This window comes from Muscardinus avellanarius (genome assembly GCF_963383645.1).
Source record: "Muscardinus avellanarius genome assembly, chromosome: 3".
Classification (NCBI taxonomy): Eukaryota; Metazoa; Chordata; class Mammalia; order Rodentia; family Gliridae; genus Muscardinus; species Muscardinus avellanarius.
Genome location: NC_137788.1, coordinates 68,086,030 through 68,110,314, shown reverse-complemented (window position 1 = coordinate 68,110,314; position 24,285 = coordinate 68,086,030). Strand labels below are relative to the sequence as shown.

General features: G+C 38.6%; 1 protein-coding gene across 2 annotated transcripts in view; it reads left to right on the top strand.

Annotated features, from left to right (window-relative positions):
- The window catches only part of ZZZ3 (zinc finger ZZ-type containing 3), a gene marked incomplete at its 3' end in the record, with an annotated part of 44,838 nt that extends 22,719 nt beyond the window's left edge, over positions 1-22,119 (top strand). The window contains exons 3-11 of one of the 2 annotated variants that reach the window (XM_080691134.1): positions 4,311-4,458; positions 4,548-4,660; positions 6,694-6,765; positions 8,525-8,626; positions 9,304-9,399; positions 14,988-15,140; positions 18,036-18,170; positions 20,877-20,977; positions 21,975-22,119. In XM_080691134.1, the coding sequence (XP_080547260.1) occupies positions 4,311-4,458; positions 4,548-4,660; positions 6,694-6,765; positions 8,525-8,626; positions 9,304-9,399; positions 14,988-15,140; positions 18,036-18,170; positions 20,877-20,977; positions 21,975-22,119 (1,065 nt within the window). Of the gene's footprint in view, positions 1-4,310; positions 4,459-4,544; positions 4,661-6,693; positions 6,766-8,524; positions 8,627-9,303; positions 9,400-14,987; positions 15,141-18,035; positions 18,171-20,876; positions 20,978-21,974 lie in introns of both variants that reach the window. The other variant, XM_080691133.1, reaches the window with a different exon arrangement.
- Positions 22,120-24,285: the final 2,166 nt, after the last annotated feature.

Sequence of the window (24,285 nt, the reverse complement as noted above, 5' to 3'; positions counted from 1 at the left end):
TTTGAGATGCCTTTTTTAGTGTGAAAAGTCCTCATAATTTTTTAATTTTACCTAAACTTTCATGTTTAACAGGTTACCATTAAAAGCGACACCCCCACCCCCACCCCCCGTACTGGGGATGGAATCCAGGGGCATTCTACCTCTGAGTTACACCCCCAGCCTTATTTTTAGTCTTTATTTTGAAACAGGGTCTCACTGAGTTGCAGAGGCCTCACTAGTTCCCGAGGCTGTCCGGGAACTGTGATCTTCCTGCCTCAGCCTCCCGAATGCTGGGATTACAAGCGTGCACCACCACGCCTGGCTAAATTTTTGTAACAGTTTTCTTGCTCTGTAAATATAGAGATGATCTAGATACACATTTGTCCAATAATGAGTATCTTCAAATAGGGCAACACTAATTTTTTCCCCACCATCTTGTGAATGTAACCCAAGGGGCTTGTGCCTGATAAGCCAAGTGAAATTTGAGAGGCATGGTATTAGTCAGCACTGTGTGAAAAGATTAAAACTGAAAAATTACGAAAAAGAATCTTATGCCTTTAAAAGAAAAGCTGGGCAGAGTGGCATATGCCTATAATCCTAGTACTTGGGAGGCTGAGGCAGGAGGATTGCGGGTTTGAGGCCAACCTCAGTAGCTTAGTGAGACCCTCAGTACTTAGCAAAACTCTGTGTTAGGAAAGGTCATGGGACTGGGGTATGGTGCACATCTATAATCCCAGCACTGAGAGGCTGAGACAAGAGGATTACAGGTGTAAAGCCAGCCGCAGCAACTTAGTGAGCCTCTCACTCACTAACTGGTTTCACTCACTTAGTGAAACCCCATTTATAAAAAAATGAAATAAAATAACAACTTTATATAATATGACAATTTTAGTATTTTTCATGAGTTACCTCATTTTTTGAGTTACAAAATATTCGGTATTAAGGGCATTACCCTGGAGACTTCATTAGATATTATATATTTTTTTCTAGCTATATTATTTACTTGGCAAACATTCTCCTTATGCTTTCAGAAAACATCGAATTTTATAATAGATTTAGAATTTATATATTGGTCTGTTAAAACTTTCAAGGTTTTAGGGCTATATTGTGCTTTCTTTGTTAAACCAGGTCCCTCTAAAGTGTTTATTGATTTTTCTTGTTATTAAAGTTTGCTGTGTTGACAAAGATAGTGTACTTACAGCAATAATTTACAACAGATTAAAACAGTTTGTATTAGAAAAGTAAACATTAATAAAAATATACTAACCTTCATCATTTTATGTTCCCAGGTAGGCAGGGTCCGCTTAGGCACTTAGATTTGTGTGCAATTGATTGTTCGCTAGTTCTTCATTTCTAGGTTTAGTTTAGAACTATGGAGATGTGATATTTACCATCTTAAGAATTTTTTACAGAGATGTAATCCAGATACTTGTGTGTGGGAGGAGGGCAGTGGGGGTTGAACCCAGGGGCAGCTACCTCCAAGCTTTTATTTTTGTTTGGAAATAGAGTCTCACTAGGTTGATGAGAGTCTCACTACTTGCTAGATTATCCTCCAACCTGTCTGTGATCCTCTGTCTCAGCCTCTCAAGCACTAGGATTACAAGTATGCACCACCATGCCTGACTCAGACACTTTAATAACCATAAAAGACTTAGGTTTCTTTGAAAAAATTTTTTCCACTAGGATTTGGTTTAGAGGTCCTCAGTCTTTCATTGTTCTCTGTTCTCTTATGTGTAGGTAGTCTAGGTGTGTCACGCTAGGTACTGACGTGTCAATCTGTTGTTTCAGTGGACATCTAAAATCCCCAATATAAGATTAATGCAATTTATCGTGTATATTTTATATAGACTGCAATAAACATTTATGGCTGGCTAATTTTATTGGTATGTCTGTCATTACTTTAGAAGAATCTAATCTCTAGTCGTGTAAAAGTTGAGCTTTAGGATAATATAAGCCAGGCATAGTGGCACACCTGTAATCCAATATTTGAGGTGCTGAGACAGAATTGCAGGTTGGAGGCTAGCCTTAGCAATGTAGACCCTCAGCAACTTAATGAGACCGTGTTTCAAGATAAAAAATAAAGGCTAGGGGTATCAGAAGTAAAATGCCCCTGAGTTAAATGGACTCCACTACCAAAAAAGGAAAAAATATTATTTGTAATAGTATGGTGATTGTCATGATTAACCTGTTAAAAGCAAAATAAAAATAATAAAAATTAAGGATTATGTTGTAAGGATTTTGCTTGATGGTTTTGTAATTTATGTCATGATCTTTTTTTCCAGTTTTCTTTAGGAGAATTTTGAATACACAGAAAAATTTATAATATTGTGTAATTAGCACATTTACACCCATCAAGTAGATTCTACAATTAACATTTTACTGAATTTGCTGTGTCATGTATCTGTCAGTCTTTTTGTTCATCATTCCATCTTATTTAAAGATGGATATGAAGCATTTGATCATTTCAGAGTTATAAATATATGTACTTTCCACCAAAATAGTCCAGCATGACTATAGTTAATAGTTTTAAGCCGTGTGTGTGTGTGTGTGTGTGTGTGTGTGTGTGTGTGTTACTGGTAATTGAATCCAGGGGCATTTTACTTCTGAGATGTACCCTAGACTTTTATTTTTTGATTTTGAAATAGGTATCAGTAGGTTGCTGAGAATCTCACTAAGTTATTGAAGCTGTCCTTGAACCTGTAATCCTCCTGCCTCAGCCTCCCAAATATCAGGATTGCAAACGTGCCACCATGCTTGACTTGAGTTTCCTCCGCCCTGCACTGGGGGTGGAATCCAGGGGCATTCTACTTCTGAGCTACACTCCCAGCATTATTTATTTTTTTATTTTTTTGTGGTACTGGGGGTGGAACCCAGAGGCTTTCTACCTCTGAGCTATACTCCCAGACCTATTTTTTTTATACTTTATTTGGAAACAGGGTCTCACTAAGTTGCTGAGAGCCTCACTAAGTAGTTGAACCTGTGCGATTCTCCTGTCTCAGCCTCCCAAGCGCAGGGATTACAAGCGTGCGCCACCACGCCCGGCCTATTTTTTATTCTTTATTTTGAAATAGGGTCTCACTCAGTTGCAGAGATCCAACTACTGGGATTAAAAATGTCTACCACCATGCCCTGCTCTGACTTGAACTTTTTTAAAGGTGAAAATTACATATGTAATTAATATATCCTCATTATACCATTTTGTGAGTGAGTGAGTGTGTGTGTGTGTGTGTGTGTGTGTGTGTGTGTGTGTGTGTGTGTGTGTGTCTAGGGATGGAACTCTGGGGCATTCGACCTCTGAGCTACATCCACTGCCCAATTTTTTATTCTTTATTTTGAAATAGGGTCTCATGTAGCTGAGGCTGTCTGCGAACCGCCATCCTCCACTCTTGGCCTCCTGAATGCTGGGATTACAAGTGTGTGTCACCACGCCTGGCTCATTTTGTGATTTTTTTTTTTTTAAACAAATTCCTATACCTTTGTAACTCAAATCCCTTTACATAGGCTCAAATCACAGTAACCTGGTTTTAATGATTAGAATAACTAATGTCTACTAATGGTGAACAATGGAATCCCAAATTAATTAAAGGTAGAGTATTTTGGGGCTGAGAATGTATCTCAGTGGGTGCTTAGCATGTATGAAGCCCTGATTTCAATCCCCAATATCTCCTTGCTCCACATAGAACACAAGAAAGACAGAGAGAGCAAGATAGGTGTAGTTTTGATTATTAAGATGTCATAATTTGGGTGGGAGTATGGTGGTACACATCTGTAATTCCAGCTATTTAAGAAGCATAAGCAGGAGAATCACCAGCCTTGGCATTTTAATAAGACTATCTTAAAAAAAAAGGGGTGGGGGCTGGGGATATGGTTCAGTGCTAGAGTTCTGGGTTTAGTCCCAGTAACCACACACACACACACACACACACACACACACACACACACAATATAACTTGAATTTTGTGCATCAAGTGTATCTTTTATAATCTAGAAATTTCATATGCTATTCATAGATAATACATTTTTTGTTTTGGTGTTTTTTATGGTTAGTTTGATAATGGTATGTAATAACATATCTATATATTTAACATTCTGCCTCTGAGAAGTACTTTATCTTTTGCTAAATTCATTTTTCCTTTACCTGTTATCTTTAGCATCTAATGTTTAGACTGTTAATTAACTTTTTGCCTATTGGATTCAGTTAGTGAATAGAAATGCTTAGTTAATGATTATTTGATTTTCGCATCATCTGAAAATTTGAGTGTAGTTGATTTTTCCCCCTGAATTAAGTGTAGACTTTCACATATTTTTGTTTTTGTTTTGTTGTTTTCCAGGCCGATATAGGGCTTCCATATCCACAGAGAGTTGTTCAGTTGCCCGAGATTATATGGGACCAATATACCAATAGCCTTGGGAACTTTGAAAGAGAATTTAAAAATCGTAAAAGACATACTAGGAGAGTTAAGTTAGTTTTTGATAAAGGTAAGAAATCAAATGATAAAAATTTAGCTAGAGAAGTACATGGCAATGCCTTTCTTCAGTGATTCTATACATGGTTTTGTTTTTAGTAGGTTTACCTGCTAGACCAAAAAGTCCTTTGGATCCTAAGAAGGATGGAGAATCCCTCTCATACTCTATGTTACCACTGAGTGATGGTCCAGAAGGCTCAAGCAGTCGTCCTCAGGTAAGCAGTAAGAAATATTGGAGTAGGAAAATTTGAATTTTAGACAAAATATTTTGACATTTTCTTGGTTTGTGTTCTCCAAACTAAGGTAGTCATTTCACTGGAAGATGATGTAGACATAAACTTTGAAGTTAGGTGAAACCCAAGTTGAAGTCCAGACTCACCAGCTATGAAACTTCGTATGTTATTTACAAGTCCTCCAAGTTACAGTTTCCTCTTGTATGAAATGTAGTTAATGTTACCTATATTGTAGGTTTTTGTAAGGATTAAATAGTATATGTAGTATGTGTAGTAAAGTGTCTGAACATAATTTTTACTTTAAAATAATAGCTTTTTAAAATAGTGGAATATGAGCAGGCTCTAGGTCCTGGCCTTGAAACTGTTAAGCATTTTACTTTACTGTTCTTTTTTTCTTTTTTTTTTTTCTCCACTGGGGATTGAACCCAGGAGCATTCTACCTCCAAGCTACACCCCAGTTCTGTTTTATTTTTATTTTGAAATGGGGTCTCACTCGGTTGATAAGAGAGTTTCACTACTTGCTGAGGCTGGTCTTAAATTTGTGATACTCTTGTCTCAGTCTCCCAAGTATTGGGATCACAACAGTACCACCACGCCCAGCCATTCTTTTCTATTTTGAATTCACATCTCCTTTTTTGATAAAGAAGTTACAGTCAATAGTTAACATTTTAAAATGTTCATCATTTGCAGTCAGGGACATAAATCAAAACCACACTGAGATTCCATCTAACCCCAGTCAGAGTAACAATCCTCAAGAAGTCATAAACAGTAAATTTTAGCGAGCATATAGGGAAATAGGAACTCCTTTGAACTGTTGGTGGGAGTGCAAGCTGGTTCAGCTTCTATGGAGATCAGTGTGGAGATTCCTCAGAAAATTGGGAATGGATCTACCATATGATCCAGCCATACCACTCCTGGATATCTTTCCAAAAGGGTTGAAACTAGATAACTACATTAATATATACATACCCATGTTCATAGCAGCACCATTTGCAATAGTCACATTATGGAATTAACATAGGTATCCATCAACAGACGAATATATTACAGAATTATGGTAAATACAGTGGAATTCTACTCAGCAATAAAGAAGAACAAAATTAATGTCATTTGCAAGAAAATGGAAGAACCTGGAGAACATTATGTTATGTGAGATTAGCCAATCACAGGAATTGAAGGGTCACACGTTTTCTCTAATATGTGCAAACTAGGGAGTAATTGGGATACAAGAGGGACTCTAGACAATGAAGAAGAAACCTCAGTGGAGCCAGGGAAGAGGAAGAGGAAGACTGAGGCTCATTAATGGAAGTACTACTTTCATCTATGTGTACATATGTGAATATACCAATGCCAGTCTCAGTATACCGTATTGGGAAGTGGAGAATGGGGAGGTGGAGAGGGGCTCATTAAGTGCTGTGTGCATGTACATCGCTGTCGACATGATTACATTATGATTTGAGAATATAATGCACCAATACAAGCACATTAAATAAAGAAAAACTATAGTGTACCAATAAAAATAAATTAAGTAAGGAATGAAAAAAGAAATTACTAAGCCAGATGTAGCAGAGCACTCTTGTAATCCCAGTACTTGGGAGGCTGAGGCAGGAGAATCACAGGTTCAAGGCCAGCCTCAGCAATTTAGTGAGACTCTGCTTCAAAATATACAGTAAAATAGGCTGGAGTATAGTTTGGAGATAAAATGCCCCTGGGTTCCCTCTCTAGCACCCCCCCCCCAACACACACACACACACACACACACACACACAAGCGCACGTGCATGGACAAAGCTTTTAGCATTCATGTGGTAGGATTGCTAGGTGTGTAAAGCCAAGTGATGTACATGAACTTGTAAGCCTTGTGTAAACAGTAAAAACTATGTATACACTAGAAAACGAGTTTCCCAAAATACTCTTGACATTTTAAAATGTTCCATGATTTTTATCTTATTTGGCCCTGTCAAAGGGTAGTCTCTGTTATTTTCCTTTTGAAAATAAGCCTTGTTTTATGTGCAGATGATAAGAGGCCGCCTGTGTGATGATACCAAACCTGAAACATTTAACCAGCTGTGGACTGTTGAAGAACAGGTAATAGATATTTCTAAATAGTGTTGGCTTAAAGAAAAAGAAAGTTTTTCTCTTTTGGAACTGGGGATCAAACCCAGAGTGCCGCACCTGCAAAGTAGGCACTTTGCCACTGAGCTACATCTTGGCCCCCCAAAAGTAAACTTTTAGCATCATGAATCAAGTGTGTCTTGGTGTATGTAATCTCTCTCACTCCCTTTGTTTTATTTTATTTTATTTTATTGTACTGGGAATTGAACCCTGGAGCATTTACCTCTGAGCTATAACCCCAGCCCTATTTTATTTGTTTTTTATTTTGAAACAGGGCCTCACTAAATTGCTAAGGCTGGCTTTGAACCTGAAATCTTTAAATAATCCCAAATTACTGGGATTTATAAGTGTGTAATGCCATGCCTGGCTTTGTATGTAATCCCTTTTAGTAATAAGTTTAAGATATTTAGACTTATTTTTGTATACTTCTTTTGTGTATTTTATGAATTTTGGACTTTGAAGGCATAGGAGCTCCTATTTGGGGATAATTTTTAAAGAGGGAATCTGAATTTTGAGAAGGAGATACAAATGGATGGAATAAAGTAGATGTGTATGTAATTCAGCTTTGGGAGAGGGGCAAAGAATCTAGAAACCAATAAAAGCTGAGCACTGTATTGGATTTTCAGTGTTTGTAGTGAAGGGGAGCTGATAAAGCCAGGCCAGTGTGTTATGTTACATTTCGGCATATGGCTAGGATTTTTCCTGGGAGAAGTTTGAGACCACATCACTGTCTCATATGGGATTAACCGCACAGCTATAATAAGTCTAACCTTTGCATAAAAGCTTTAGGAAACCTTTATTTCAAGCATCTAGATTATTTTGCATCTTTAGCACTCTGAGAATTTATAAAGATAGGTTATTAACTGAGCATAGTGGTACATACCTTAATCCTAGTACTTTGGAAGTTGAGACCGGAGGATCCCAGGTTTGAGGTCAGCCTCAGAAACTTAAACTTTTAACAAAGGGCTGAGTGTGTAGTTCAGAGGTAGAATACCTTTAGGTTCAATCCTCTTTTATCTACACCACGCCCCAAAAAAAGCTGTAGCTGAGAGCCCAGCATATTGCAGCAAGAAAATACACTCAATGGAAATCACCAAGATGTGCGAGGTATATGACACGATGTACTTTATTTGCCAATTTACCTATTTTCTGTTTTCTTCCTTCTTTCCTTCCCCAGGGGGTTTTACCTCTGAGCTATCATGATGTACTTGTCAATTTACTCATTTTCTGTGTGTTTTTTTTTTTTTTCCTATCCCTTCCTTCCCTCCTTCCCTTTTCCTCCTCCTCTCCTTTTTCTTTTTGAACCTGGGGGTCTTTACAACTCTCAGCTTTATCCTTAGCCCTTTATATTTTTTATTTTGAAATAGGGTCTCACTAAGTTGCGGAACCTGCAATCCTCCTGTCTTAGCCTCCCAACGTACTGGGATTACAAGGCATGCTGTACCCTGCTCAACTATTTTCTGTTTTCCTATGCTGTCTTTTTATTCAATTAAGTAGAATACCTGCATATTATAACATCTTTATAGGTATTTTCTCTAATCTCATTTTCCCTGCAAAGTCTTCAGTTCCTAACTAGAAATTTTTCACACCATGAAGATTTCTAGTAACATAACTCCCAGAGGTGGGAAAGGAATACTACACTTTGAAATGAAGCGTGGATGTATTTATATAGAAATTTAGTTTTTTAAATTGAATGATGTTTTTCTTAAATTTGATCTTTGCTTTGGCATAGAAAAAGCTTGAACAGCTACTTCTCAAGTACCCTCCTGAAGAAGTCGAGTCTCGACGCTGGCAGAAGATTGCAGATGAACTGGGCAACAGGACAGCAAAACAGGTAGGTAAAGAGAAGGCGCAGCCAGGCGTGGTGGCGCGCGCTTGTAATCCAGCATTTGGGAGGCTGAGACAGGAGGATCGTGGTTCATGGACAGCCTCAGCTACTATTTAGGCCCTTTGCAACTCAGTGAGACCCTATTTGAAAACAAAGAATAAAAAATAGGGCTGGAGGTGTAGCTTGGAGGTAGAATGCTCCTGGGTTCCATTCCCAGTACCGCAAAACAAAACAAAACAAAACAAAACAAAAAAAACAACTAAAAATATAGTGTACTCTTGAATGCTTAGAAAGTGTATTAATTACATACTTTCTAGTTAGACTGTGTTAATAGATTCGATTTGTGACATTGCTTTAGTATTCCCTGGTTGTCTTTTTAAAAATGTCATCTTGCAGTTTCTTTCCCCACTTCGCCATCTATATTAATAGATATGTTTTTACGCTATGTGCATGAATGTTCACAAGTTGAAAATATGCATTTAGATTTAGTCAAGCAAGTTTAAATTTGCTTGAGCTATTTTAAAATATAAGTGTACTTATGAAAATTTAAGGTTATTTATAGACTTATGATGAGTTGTAGATTGGCAGCATTTGTTAGATACACATGTACATTTTAATTTTTAAAGCTTCTGAAGTATTGCATGTCTTCTCATTATGCTGAAACGCTTGTCATGTTTCCTTAGGTTGCCAGTAGAGTACAGAAGTATTTCATAAAGCTAACTAAAGCTGGTATTCCAGTCCCAGGCAGAACACCAAACTTGTATATATACTCCAAAAAGGTAAAAAAAAAAATGCAGATTAAGTTCATTAAAGCTAGAACTATTATGTAAAAATTGTATATGTTTGTTAAATAGGGTTGTTTTATTTTTAAAATTCTCTTCACTCTAAAAATTTTATTGTTGGGCATAAATGCAGGATAATATTCTATTATTGGAACTTAGGAAACTTCAGTGAGCTTTAATGATTCTTTATTATTTTCTTGGAGAGTACAAATAAATGTTACTTGAAAGATTTTATATTCACTCTATTAGAAGGCCTTTGTGAGGTTAAAGTTTTTAGTATGATTAACTCTAAAAAGTGCAATTTCAGCAGAGCATGGTAGTGTACACATGTAATCCCAGTACTTGAGAAGCTGAGATGGGAGGATTGCAGATTCATGATCAGCCTCAGCAACTTAGAGAGATTTGTCAGCACCTTAGGGAGACTATGTTTCAAAATAAATAAGTCAGGCATGGTGGTACATACCTGTAATTCCAAAACTTAGAAGGCTGAGACAGGAGGATCCCAGGTTCCAGGACAGCCTCAGCAAGTAGTGAGACTCTCATCAACCTAGGAAGACTCTGTTTCAAAATAAACTTAAAAAAATATGACTGGGGTTGTAACTCAGAATGCCCCTGGGTTCAATCTCCAGTATCACACAAAAAGATAAATAAATAAAATTAAAAATAATAAATAAAGTAGGGTTGGGGTTATAGCTCAAAGATAGAATGCTTCTTTGTTCAGTCCCCAGTACCATACAAAACCCAAAAAAGTTATGATTTATATTTTTTAGCTGTGCCACATAAATCCCAAAATAGAAATGTTTATTAATATTTTATTAATCTTCAATGGAAATTCTAGAAATAATATTGTCTTTACTGAAAATAATATCAATAGGTAGCTCTTATTCTTAGTATTGAATGTTCTGTGCCAGGTACTGTTCTATAACCTTATAGATACGGAAAGTGGTTTGTTTTTGTTGTTATTTGTGTGTGTGTGTGTTGGGGGGGCTACTGGGGCTTGAACCCAGTGGCATTCTAGAACTCCAAGCTGTACTTCTAGCCCAGTTTTATTTCTTATTTGGAAATAAGGTCTTACTAGGTTGCTGAGAGCTTTGCAAAGTTTCCAGGGCTGGCTTTGAATTTGCGATCCTCCTGTCTCGGCCTCCCAAGGACTGAGATTACACGTGCACACCACCACCCCCGGCTAGAAACTGGGTTTTAAGGTGCATTGAATAAATTGTTTAGTAACATGCTAATCCAGGAACCATTGATTCTCTGACTCTTCTTTTCCACTGTTCTTTTTTGCCTTCTCCAGCTCCTGTCTTTCCTATTTAGAACACTGCATAAAAGTACAGTGAGATTTTTACTATAATTAGAAAAAATACAGGCACCTAATTGTCCTTTCTCTTTTATTTCCTTAATACATCATCCTGATACTTCCCCTTTTTATCCCACTATCATCTTTCATATGAAGAAAAGCTAAAAGGCTGGTACTTGGGAGGCTGAGCCAGGAGGATCACAGGTTCAAGGCCAGTCTGAGCAATTTAGCGAGACCCTATTTCAAAATAAAAACTACAGAAAGGGCTGGGGGTATACCTTCAATGTAGAACACCTTGGGTTTGATCCCCAATATTAAAAATAGGAAAAAAAGAAAAGAGAAGCATTTTAGTATTTCTAATATTGCTACCTTTCCTAATGAAAGCTACTTATTTTACATAAAGAGAATGATCTATATAGCTCCAGATCGTGTGTGTGTGTGTGTGTGTGTGTTGCGTAGGATTAAAACCAGGGGCATTCTACCTCTGAGCTACACCCCAGCCCTATTTTATTTTATTTTATTTATTTATTTATATTTTGCGGGCTGGAGATGGAACCCATAGGCATTTGAGCTCCGAGCTACACCCTATGCCCAATTTTTTATTCTTTATTTTGAAACAGGGTCTCACTGAGTTGCAGAGGGTTTCACTAAGTAGCTGAGTGAGGCTGTCCACAAACCACGATCCTCCGGTCTCAGCTTCTCAAATGTTGGGATTACAAGCGTGCGCCACCATGCCCGGCTTATTTTATTCTTTTTTATTTTATATTTTATTTATTTAATTTTTTTGTATGTGTGGGCCTGGGGGTGGAACCCAGGGACATTTGACCTCCGAGCTACACCCCATGCCCTATTTTTTATTCTTTATTTTGAAACCGGGTCTCACTGAGTTGCAGAGGGTCTCACTAGGTAGCTGAGGTTGTCTGCGAACTGCGACCCTCTGGTCTCAGCCTCCCAAATGCTGGGATTACAAGCGTGTGCCACCATGCCCGGCTTTTATTCTTATTTATTCTTATTTTATTTATATATTTATTTTTGTGGTACTATGGGTGGAGCCCAAGGGCTTTTCTACCTCCGGGCTGTACTTCAAGACTTATTTTGTACTTTATTTGGAAACAGGGTCTCACTAAATTCCTGAGAGCCTCACTAAGTAGCTGAGGCTGGCTTCAGATCTGTATGATCCTCCTGTCTCAGCCTCACAAGTGCTGGGATTACAAGCGTGCCCCACCACACCTGGGCTTATTCTTTTATTTTGAAACGGGGTCTCACTAAGTTGCATAAGGCCTTGTGAAGTAGCTGAAGCTGATTGTGAACCTGCAATCCATCTGGCTCAGCCTCTCAATTTCTCAAGTACTGAGTTTCCAAGTGTGCACCACCATGCTTGGTTTTTAGTTTGTTTTTTTTACTGAGTATTGAATATAAGGGCATTATACCTCTGAGCTATGCCTCCAGTTCTTTTTATTTTTTTGTTTTGAAACAGGGACTCCCTAGGTTGCTGAGAGTCCGGCTAAATTGCTGATGCTGGCCTTGAACTAGCTATCCTGTTTCAGCCTCCCAAATACTGGGATTACAGCGGGGATTACAGATGTGTGCCACCATGTCCATCTCAAATTATTTTTACCAAATTTTGAAACTTTTTTCAATTTGCTATTGTTTTAATATTTTCTATCCCTTTCCTCCCTCTCAGAAAACATTTAAGGTATATTCAATATGTAAAGTTCACCCTCTAACTTTGGGTTGTTGGAATCCTTGGTAGCCAGTGCTCAACTTTACAGCTCTATTTTTCACGACTGATATGTAAGCTAACTTTGTAGGTATGTTGTGTTTTGCACATTATGCGTTTACAGCTAAGATTGCATGATGATAACAAAAGCAATCCTGGAGAAACCTGGGTGTATTCCTTTGTTTGGGTGTACTGTATTTTAAGTTAACAGATGTTTTGGCTGTGGTGGTCTAGCACAATGAATACTTTCCATTGTCAGAGTTATAAAAAATTTTTGATTTTATATTTTGGGTATGAGAGATTGAACCCAGGGGCATTCTACTCTGAGCTATACCCCCAGCCCTATTTTATTTTAAAATTTGAAACAGGGTTTCACTGAGGTGCTAAGGCTGGCCTCAAACCTGTAATCAATCCACCTGTCTCAGTGTCTCTAGTACTGAGATTACAAGCATGTGCCACCACGTGCAGCTGAGTTTAAATTTTAATTTTTTAATTTTAATATTGTGGTACTTAGAATTGAACCCAGGGACATTTCATCTCTAACCTACACCTCCACACTGATTTTATTTGGAAACAGCGTCTCACTAGGTTGACGAAAGTCTCACTACTTGCTGAGACTGTCTTCTAACCTTCAGTCATCCTGGCTCAGGACTAGAATTACAAGCTTGCACCAACACACCTGGCTGAGCTAAAATATTTATTTATTTATTTATTTATTTATTTATTTATTTATTTATTTATTGGTACTGGGGGTGGAACCCAGGGGCATTTTACCTTTGAGCTACACCCTCAGCTCTAGTTTTTAGTCTTTTTTATTTTTGAAACAGAATTTCACTGAGTTGTAAAGGGCCTTGCTAAGTAGCTAAGGCTGTCTGCGAACTGGGATCCTCCTGACTCAGCCTAGAGAATGCTGAGATTACAAGCATGCATTACCACACACAGCTCTACGTTTTTATATAGATGAAATGAGCCAGGTTTGGTGGAGCTGCCTGTCATCCCAGTACTTGGGAGGCTGAGAAGGGAGGATCACAGGATCAAGGACAGCCTCAGAAACATAGATTCTCAGCAACTGAGAAGACCCTGTTTCAAAACAAAAAATAAAATAAGGGTGGCGGTACAGCTCAGAGGTAGAGGTAGATGTTCCTGGGTTCAATCCCCAGCATCACACACACAATGAAATAGGTAAGATGATGTTTCTCTTGTGTTACTGAGGTTCTGCTTTGTGTCTGTGCCATTGATTATAAGCGGTGGTCTGTACCATGGTGGAGAGTGAGGACCTTGAAGCCAGAGAGCCTAAAATATCATCCTGGTTCTGCCATCATCCAGCTGCAACACCATGATCAAGAAACTTAACCTCCTTGTCCCCCAGTTTCTTCACCTTAAGTTAGCGGTGATAACAAGTACTTTATAAGAATGTTGGGAGGCCAGCTGTTGGGAGGAATTACAAGTTGTGTGGTAGCACACAACTTGTAATTCCAGCATTTGGGAGGTGGGGACTGGAGAATTACAGTTTGAGGACAGCCTCAGCTACTACTCAGTGAGGCCTTTTGCAACTCAGTGAGATACTGTTTCAAAATAAAGAATAAGAAATAGGGCTGAGGTAGAATGCCCCTGGGTTCCATCCCCAGTACCTCAAAAAGGAAAAAAAAAATGTTGGGAGGATTAAATGATGTTGGATGTTGGAAACCGGGTGTGGTGGCACATGCTTGTAATCCCCACACTTGGGAGGCGGAGACAGGAGGATCGCACTGGTTCGAAGCCAGCCCCGCTGGTTTAAGAGATCCTGTTTCCAAGATTAAAAAATTATAAAATAGATCTAGGAGTGTAGCCCGGAGTTAGAAGGGCTTTCAGGAACCCCAGTACCACCAAAAAAAAAAAAAAAAAAAAAAAGATGTTAGAATAAGGTAAGCAATCAGACAGTGAGATAATTATTTTCAGACCATCATGTCGTAGCAACTTTCCTTTTACTCAATAGTTACATCTGGTTTAGGCCATGCGATCCTCTCTGATCTTTAGTGAAATAATCATGTGAGGAGTTCAGTGTAGCCAGCATATTTGAATGCAAATAAAAGTGCTGAGGATACAGATAAAAGCCAGATACTGATCGTGTGGCCTATTGTTTTCTGTTGGGGTATTTCCCTTACATTTCCTATATGTGGCGGGGTTATTTTGTTTTGTTTTGTTTTGTTTTGGGTACTGGGGATTGGATCCTAGGGCATTTACTTCTGAGTTATACCTCCAGCCCTTTTTATTTTTTATTTTGAAACAGGATCTCACTGAGTTGCTGAGGCTCACTTAGAACCTGTGATCATCCTGTCTCTCCGCCTCCCAAGTACTGGGATTACAAGTACATGTTCCACCACACCTGGTTGGGTTTTTATTCTTTTCTTTTTTAAAAGGCTAGTTGTACTTTAAAAGATCCAGACAACATGAAAAAGGCCACAACATAAAAGGGCATGCAAAAGAAATTAAATCCTTTTGATAGACTTGTATAGAAGGAATTTTTATATTTTTTATTCTTATAATGATTTTCCACTGTCAAAATTAAAAATTTGTTTCCTTACTTAGTCTTCAACAAGCAGACGACAGCACCCCCTTAATAAGCATCTCTTTAAACCTTCCACTTTCATGACTTCTCATGAACCACCAGTGTACATGGATGAAGATGATGACCGGTCCTGTTTTCATAGCCACATGAGCACTGCTATGGAAGAAGCATCGGTAAGTTCTGTGCTGACCTTACACAGAGCAGGGTACAACATGAGAGCAAAGGGCTTTCTGATGGTTCCTGCTCTTCAGAGAATGTTGATTTCTGCTAACAAGTTGAATTAAAAGTTTGTTTTTTGTTTTGTTTTGCAGTACTGAGGATGGAACCCAGGGTCATTCTACCTCTGAGCTGCACCCATAGCCCTATTTTTTATTCTTTATTTTGAAACAGGGTTTCACTGAGTTGCAAAGGGCCTAAGTCTCTGAGGGTGTCTGCTAACCCAGATCCTCCTGTCTCAGCCTCCCGAATGCTGGGATTACAAGCGTGCACCACCACGCCCAGCTTAAATTTTTTTTTTAATAATATGCTTTAAAATATTTTTATAAAGAAAATTTCAAGCATACATATAAGTAGGGAAAACAGGATAATGAACCCAAATGCTCTTATCACTCAACTCCAACAGTTACCAACTTGTGGGAATCTGTTTTTATCTTAATCCACTCAGCCCTTCATTATTTTTTAGCCAGTCCCAGACATTAAACAATCATGTGCACAATCATATGCACGAAAAGATAATTTTATATAATAATAAAATATACAGTGTTCACATTTCCCTGGCAGTTTCAATATTTTTTCTAATTTATTTGGGTTGGATCCAAAAGAAAGCCAGTACATTGCAGAACATTTGTTTACTCTTATTTTCTTTTGTCTTTTTTATACTTGGCACACTATTTGTGTTAAAAACTGGGTTGTTCTGTAGATTTTGCCCTAATGTGGTAAATTGATTGTATCTCTTGTGTCATTGAACATATTCCTCTTTTCTCTGTATTTTATTTTATTTATATTTTGGTACTGGGGATTGAACCCAAGGGAATTCTACCTCCAAGCCACACCCCAGATCGATCTTTCTTTTTTTCTTTCTTTGCCTCAAACCTATCATTTTCCTGTCTCAGCCTCTCAGGTACTGGGATTACAGGTGTGAACTACCATGCTATGCTCTGTTTGTTTCTTTTCCTTTCCTTTCCTTTCTTTTCTTTTCTTTTCTTTTCTTTTTTTTTTTTTTTTTTTTTTGCAGTATTGGGGATGGAATCCAGGGGCATCTACCTCCGAGCTACACCTACAGCCCTATTTTTTCATTCTTCATTTTGAAACAGGATCTCACTGAGTTGCAAAGGGCCTCACTGAGTAGCTGAGGATGTCCACCAGCAGCAGTCCTCCTGTCTCCACGTCCCAAATGCTGGTATGACAAGTGTGCGCCACCATGCCTGGCTTTCAGGTTCTTGATGGCAAAAATAAACAGTACTGGACATGGTGGCACATGCCTGGGATCCTACTACTTGGGAGGCTGAAATAGGAGGATTACGGGCTCAAGGCCAAACTCAGCAACTTTGCAAGATCTTCAGAAACTTAAGGAGATTCTGTTTCCAAAAAAAGGAGGGGGGTGAGAGCTGGAGGTATAGCTCAGAGATTGAATGCCCCCATGTTCAATTCCCAGCACCAAATAATAAGGATCCAGGGGTATATCTTGGACATAGAATGTTCCTGGGTTCAATTTCCAGTGCCCCTCAAGGAAAAAAAATTAGCATAGTATGTAATAATCCCTAATGTAGCAGCAGAAAACGAGAAAGGTAGGAGTTGTTTGGTCCAGGATTGGGAATTGATAGAACATGGGCTCAGTAATGCTGTTGCATTAAAAAGTCTTCCACGAGGCTGAGAGGCTGAGACAAGAGCTCTGGTCACAAGTTGAGGACAGCCTCAGCAAGTAGTGAGGCTCTATTCAACCTATCAAGACCTTGTTTCAAAATGAAAATTAAAAAGTAGGGCTGGGGATACCCAGCTAAGCAGTAGAATGCTGCAGGGTTCAATCCGGAGTACCACAAAAAATTCTTCCACAAGTATTAGTGTGAAATATTGCTAGTATCAGTGCTAATTTTCTAAGTCTTAAAAGGTGAGATATCTTAATAGTGAAAAAATCTTAGTTACATCAGGAGCCAGTGTGGTGGTGACGCTTGTAAGCCCAGCATTTGTGAGACTGAGACAGGAGGATCACAGTTTGAGGACAGCCTCAGCTACTTAGTGAGGCCCTTTGCAACTCAGTGAAACCCTGTTTTAAAATAAAGAATAAAAAATAGGGCTGGTGGTATAGTTCAGAGGTAGAATGCCCTGGGTTCTATTCCCAGTACAAAAGAAAAAAAAATTATCAGTATTTCTTGCTTTTTACTTATTAGTACTTAGAGAATTGAAGCCAGGGGTATTCCTACCCCAAACTATATCCCCAGCCCCTTTTAATCTGTTTATTTAGAAACAAATTCTTATTAAGCTCACTAAGTTACTGAGGCTGTCCTTAAACCTGCAATCCTCCTGTCTCGGCCTTCCAAGTACTGGTATTACAGGCTTGTACCAACAGGCTATATCAATACTTCTAACACTTAGTTCATTTGGGGGGAGGGGTGTCTGGGGATGGAACCCAGGGGCATTCTGCCTCTGAGCTACACCCTCAGCCCTATTTTTTTCCTTTTTTTTGGATACTGAGGTTCCTCGAAGCCGTTCTACCTCCGGGCTACACTCCCAGACCTATTTTATACTTTTTTATTTTTGGAAACAGGGTCTATTAAGCCACAGCACCCCTGGCTTCAAACCTGCACGATCCACCTGTCTTCGCCTCCCAAGCGCAGGGATTACAAGCGTGCACCACCACGCCTGGCACCTATTTTTTTATTCTTTGTTTTGAAACCAGGTCTCACTGAGTTGCATAGGGCCTCACTAAGTAGCTGAGGCTGTCCACGAACCACGATCTTCCAGTCTCAACCTCCCAAATGCCGGGATTACAAGCGTGCGCCACCACGCCCGGCTCACTTAGTTCATTTTAATTATCACACTAATGGTCTTCTTTTGTATGTTTTTAATAGGATGAAGAAAGTATTCCTATGATGTATAGGAATTTACCTGAATATAAAGAACTATTACAATTTAAAAAGTTAAAGAAGCAGAAACTTCAGCAAATGAAAGCTGAGAGTGGATTTGTGCAGCATGTGGGCTTCAAGGTAAATTCTACCTAATCCTATTAATCATTTAATTTTTGAAATGGATAAGAGATACTTAAATTCTAAAGCCTCTGAGCATTCAGGAAAACTTAGCAAGTTATTTCTTATCCTGTTCGTTTATACAAGGTAGGGAGCCACACAGTTCCTTATGTCAGGAGGTTACGATTCATTTATAAAGAAGAAGACATTTAGACATCTGTAACTTTAGGTAAAATATGAGGCGACAAATTTTATCTGTCTATTTCCTTTTGTTACTTCTGTTCATGGACGAGAATTTTGACCCACATTTCAGATCTAGCTATCTCAGCCATTCGGCCATTTGTTTTCTTTCTTTCTTTTTTTTAATACCCAGGATGGAGCCCAGGGGCATTCTACCTCTGAGCTGAAACAGGGTGTCACTGAGTTGCAGAAGGCCTCACTAAGTAGTAGCTGAGGCTGTCCTCAAACTGTGATCCTCCTGTCAGCCTCCCAAGTGCTGGGATTACAAGCGTGCGCCACCATGCCCGGCTCAGCCATTCTTTTTTGTTGTTGTTTTGGGGAGGGATAACTGGGGATTGAACTCAAGAGTTCTGCCTCCAGGCTATACCCCCATCTTGTTTTATTTTGTATTTGGAAATAGAGTCTCACTAAACTGCTGAAGCTATCCTCTACCCTGTAATCCTCCTGTCACAGCCTTCCAGGTACCAGAATTACAGGCCTGCACCACCAAGGGTTTCAGCCATTCTTTTTGATATGCTAACAGAAATGCATCCATTCATTCCACAAATTTTTGAAATGCACATTATGTTCCAAGCACTTTGCTAAGTGCCAGAGATTCAGAAGCGATCAAGATAGATAGTTTTTGCCCTTTTGCTATTTAAATTATCATAAGGAATTTAGAGAAAAAGGTGCATACTGGAAAGTATTGAGAGACCTCTGAGAAACTTTAATAATTTTTCCGAGGAGTTGGAAACTATCCTAAGAGATTGGAGATTCATTAAAAGATTTTAAGCAGAGAGTAACATGAAGTCTGCATTTCAGAAAGATTATTAGCTTGCTGGGCATGGTGGCGTAGGCTTGGAATCCCAGTACTTGGGAGGTTGAGACAGGTGGATCGCAGGTTCATGGCCAACCTCAGCTACTTAGTGAAGCCGTCTTCAAGTTAGTGAGACCCTCTTTCAAAATAAGAGAATAAAATAGGGTTGGGGTATTGCTTGGAGGTAGAATGTTCCTGGGTTCTATCCCTAGTACCACCAAAAAGAAAGAAAGGAAAGAAAGAAAGAAAGAAAGAAAGAAAGAAAGAAAGAAAGAAAGAAAGAAAGAAAGGAAGGATCATTAATTAACTCTTAGCTTTGATAACCATTAGGAAGGCAGTGGGTTTAGAACTGAAGAGCTTTTAATCAGTGATGTTGAATTTTACAAAATAATGTATTCATATGTTATTTATGTTATTAAAAATGTGTAAGTGAAGGGCAGAGATCATCCTAACCATGTATTATGGAGACTTGACTAGAGGAAGGAAAAATGGAAGACAAGGAGATGACTTAGAGAAGTCTTTGATAATTTAAGCACAAAATGAAGGTGTCCTGAAATTGCCTGGGCTGTGGAAGTAGAGATCAACATGTTTGAGAAAACTTTAGGCATCAGAACTGACTGTACTTGGTTGGTTTGAAGGAGGTAATAATAAGACCATAGACACGGTACTTCTTTGGTAGTATGCCTAAAAGTATCAGCATGTGCTATGACTGACCAGATAATTGAAAACAAAATTGTACGTCTGGTCTTTGGAATACTCATTAGCCATACTATGCTGAATGCTTTTCCTCTTGATCTTTCAGTAGCCTCACTGGCCACTCTGGCCTTTCAAGCTGAAACTCTGGTCCCATTCATAGTTTAGTGGCCAGTCTCTCCACCACTATAGTTGGTCTAATGATCCAAAAATCTAGAAATGAGATTTATTTGGATCTCCAGAATTCCATAGAACATATTGAGAGCCAGCACAATGCCCCCACATGAGGAAAGCTGCACTGCCTCTTAGTCACGGTGACTGATTACTGGGAACGTGCAGGCTTTGGTAAGAGGAGAGTTCACAGAGGATTTTGTGATGCCTGGGTTTTTGTTAGTGACAGTAGCCATTAACACTAGTGGCTAGTTGGATAGTTGTAACTATGTAATGAAGTCAACCTTCACCACATCATACACTAATCTGAGGTACCAGTCAAGTAAACACCTGTTAATAACAGAATGCACAAGTTCAAGATGATTTACTTAAAAACTTTCTAAAGCCGGGTGTGGTGGCTCACGCTTGTAATGGGAGGCTGAGACGGGAGGATCACACAGGTTAGAAGCCAGCCTCAGCTACTGAGTGAGGCTCTCAGCAACTTAGTGAGACCCTGTTTCCAAAAACATATAAAATATGTCTGTGAGTATAGGTCAGAGATAGAAAGCCTCTGGGTTCCACCTCCAGTCCCACCAAAAACAAAAACAAACAAACAAAAAAACACCTTTCTAAATAAATTTGCACATTGAAAGTCAGTCTTTACAAATGCTCCTCTTACCTGCCTGAATCTTCATCTCAGATAGATGGACATTTACCTAGCTTGCTAGAAATTGTGTCTAACTTATAGCCATTTTTGTGTTTTACAACTGCCCATGGGTGGGGGAAGAGGCAAAGATGTCTGTTAAGCAACCATGTAGCCTAATTCTTTCCCCATGACTTGGTTCCAGTGTGACAACTGTGGCACAGAACCCATCCAGGGTGTGCGGTGGCACTGCCAGGACTGTCCTCCAGAAATGTCTTTGGATTTCTGCGATTCTTGTTCAGACTGGTAAGTGTTTTCTTCTTCGTTGGCTTTATATTTTGACAGGTAATGAGTTTCTCAGCCAGTGAATTAGATCTCCAGATTTAAAGAATAGCCACACTTAATGGATTAAATTTTGTTCTAAGCAATTAAAATTCTTTCTTAGTTGTTGAGACTGGCCTTAAACCTGTGATCTCTCATCTCAGCCTTTCAAGTACTGAGATTATAGGCATGCACCGCCATACTCAGCTTTAAAATCTTCTCTTAATCACCACATTCAAGTAGATTTCTGTTAGATTTTTGTATTTTTTCTGGCCCTTTGGGTTGAACTCAGGGCATTTTTACTTCTGAACTACACCCTCAGTCCTTTTTATTTTTGGTGGTACTGGGGTTCCTGGAAACCCTTCTACTATTTTTTTAAATATATATATATATTTGGAAACAGGGTCTCTTAAGCCAGCGCACCTGGCTTCGAACCTGCGCGATCCTTCTGTCTCAGCCTCCCAAGCGCGGGGATGACAAGCGTGCGCCACCACGCCCGGCTCTTTAGATTTTATTTTAAATGAGGATCTCTCTATGTTGCTGAGAGTCTTACTAATTGCTGAGGCTGTCCTCAAACCTGTGATCCTCCTGTCTCAGCTTCCCATGTAGTAGGATTACAAGTGTGCACCACCATGTCTGGCTTCATTGAAGATTTTGATAGATTAATGAAAAAAAAAAGTATTTGTGGTACTGGGGGTTGAACCCAGGGACATTCTACCTCCAAGTTGTATCTCCAGCCCTATTTTTTATTCTTTATTTTGAAACAAGGTCTCATTAATTAAGTAGTTGAGGCTGGCCATGAACCTGTGATCCTTTCTGTTTCAGCTTCTCAAGTACTGGGATCACACGTGTGTGCCACCACACCTGGCTGTAGTTTAATGCATTTAAACAGGAGGAGCTATGAGAAAATTTTGTAATATGTAGACAACATGTACCAAATGCCATGTAATGATGAGTTTTCGTGTATTTTTTTTCTTTACAGCTTACACGAAACAGATATTCACAAGGAAGATCACCAATTAGAGCCTATTTATAGGTCAGAGACATTCTTAGACAGAGACTACTGTGTGTCCCAGGGCACCAGTTATAATTACCTTGACCCAAACTACTTTCCAGCAAACAGATGACATGGAAGAGAACATCATTTACTAGTCCTTTTCAGCACATAGCAATGGTATCATTGTTAATTATGGGCGCAGTTTGGAAAGATCCTTGGCTTTCCCTGAAACGACACTCACAGCTCGAGAGCTTCCTGAGTGTTCTCGTCAAGTCCAGCTCTGCACCGTGTGGCTTGAGATCACTGCTCAGCAGCTGAGCATTCCTGGTGAGCAAGGGGTTTCCCTGGTGACTCGTTCACCACGACCTTAAAGCCTTTTAGGTGGTGATCTTACGTGGGTGAGATGGAAACGAGAGCACACATTAAAGCGAGAGTAAATCCCAAAGGTTTCAAAGAACTTGGTCATAAATATGATAACGAGAAGACAAAGTATTTATATTAAAACAGTTTAGTAGCTTTCAGTTTTGTGAAAATAGTTTTCAGCACAGAAACTGACTTCTTTAGACAAAGTTTTAACCAATGATGGTGTTTGCTTCTAGGATCTATACTCTAAAAGAACTCACTGTCCCAGTGGTGGCCGTTGGTGGCCAGTAGTCAATCGGAGCTGCTTAACCATATTGTTATCTAATTTCTTTTAACCACAATGAACTGTCCTTATTACCAACCGCGAAGCACTACAGGAGGCAACTGTGGCATTGCTTTCTTAACCAGCTCATGGTGTGTGAATGTTATAAAATTGTCACTCAGATATATTTTTTAAATGTAATGTTATATAAGATGATCATGTGATGTGTACAAACTATGGTGAAAAGTGCCAGTGGTAGTAACTGTGTAAAGTCTAATTCACAACATTAATTCCTTTAAAATACACAGCCTCTGCCTCTGTATTTGGGAGTTGTTGATGCAACTCATCAAAGAAACTGCCTAATATAAAAATCATATATATGGTAATAATTTCCCTCTTTTGTAGTCTGCACAAGATCCATAAAAGATTGTATTTTTATTACTATTTAAACAAGTGATTAAATTTAGTCTGCGCAGTGAGCAAGAGTTCACATGCATTCTTTTATACTGCTGGATTTTGTTGTGCATCATTTAAAACGTTTTGTATGTTTCTTCTTATCTGTGTATACAGTATGTTCTTGAATAATGTTCATTTGTCAGGAGAACTGTGAGAAATAAACTATGTGCATATTGTCTGTTTATATGATAGAATGGTTGTTGTGACTTCCTTTTGGTTAGATTTGCATTTTTTTTAACCAGTGTTAAAACCAGAAATTGTTTTCTTAAAGGTTTGTTATACATATAAAAGGGTTTTTTTCTGTCCTTTATAAAGAGTAAAGAATATATATGGAAAAGAGTGATTCTGAGGAGATACATAAAAGATGATAGTGTTTTTAATCAGTGTGTGCTGAAACACTAAATTAAACTATCTTACAAAAAAGAAACAGATCTTGGTTAAAGAAGAAGGCAAGTATTAATGCCCAGATGTGAAAACTAAAGTTGAAATATTCTATTCTAGTAGCAACCCCCTCTCTCTTTTGCTGGGGATCAAACCCAGGGCCCTTACGGATGCTATGCAAGTGCTCTATCTCAGAGCTACATTCCTAACCCCATTCTCATTGTTTTAGATGGAAAATACGTCCCCATGTATTCTAATAGTTGGTTTCCTAGAAATTATTATTGACCAGGAAAAGATAGTATAAATATTCTAAGACGGATCAAGTATTATACCCGACCTAGTTTTTGGAGTTGCTTTTTATCCTTTTCCTAAATGTGGGGGGAACATTATTTACTCTTCAGTACATAGCAGGGTACTAAAAATCTACCCTGAATTTTTTAAAATAAAAAATGTAATAGAATTTTAAATATAGAAATATGAGAATTTTAAAGTAATATATTGATTAAAGATCATTCATGATATTGATACAATATATCATAAATCAGAAAGAAGAGTACGGGAACTTCTCACCTTGGAATTACTAGTAGGTGGAAGAGTTGACATTCTAGATATTTTGATGTTAAACGTTTTGTGCATATGCCAGAAGATCTGCCTTCTTGTAATTAGGCACCACAGTAGCACTTGATGGTAACTTTTGTGTTTGTATAGAAATAATATCAGTTAGTTTTGGAGAACCATTCAGATGCATTGAAAAAAATCTCATGAAGTGTGCTTTGGAAGAGGGATCTGAGTGATACAATTGTTACATAAATAGAAAATACAAATCCAGGTGAA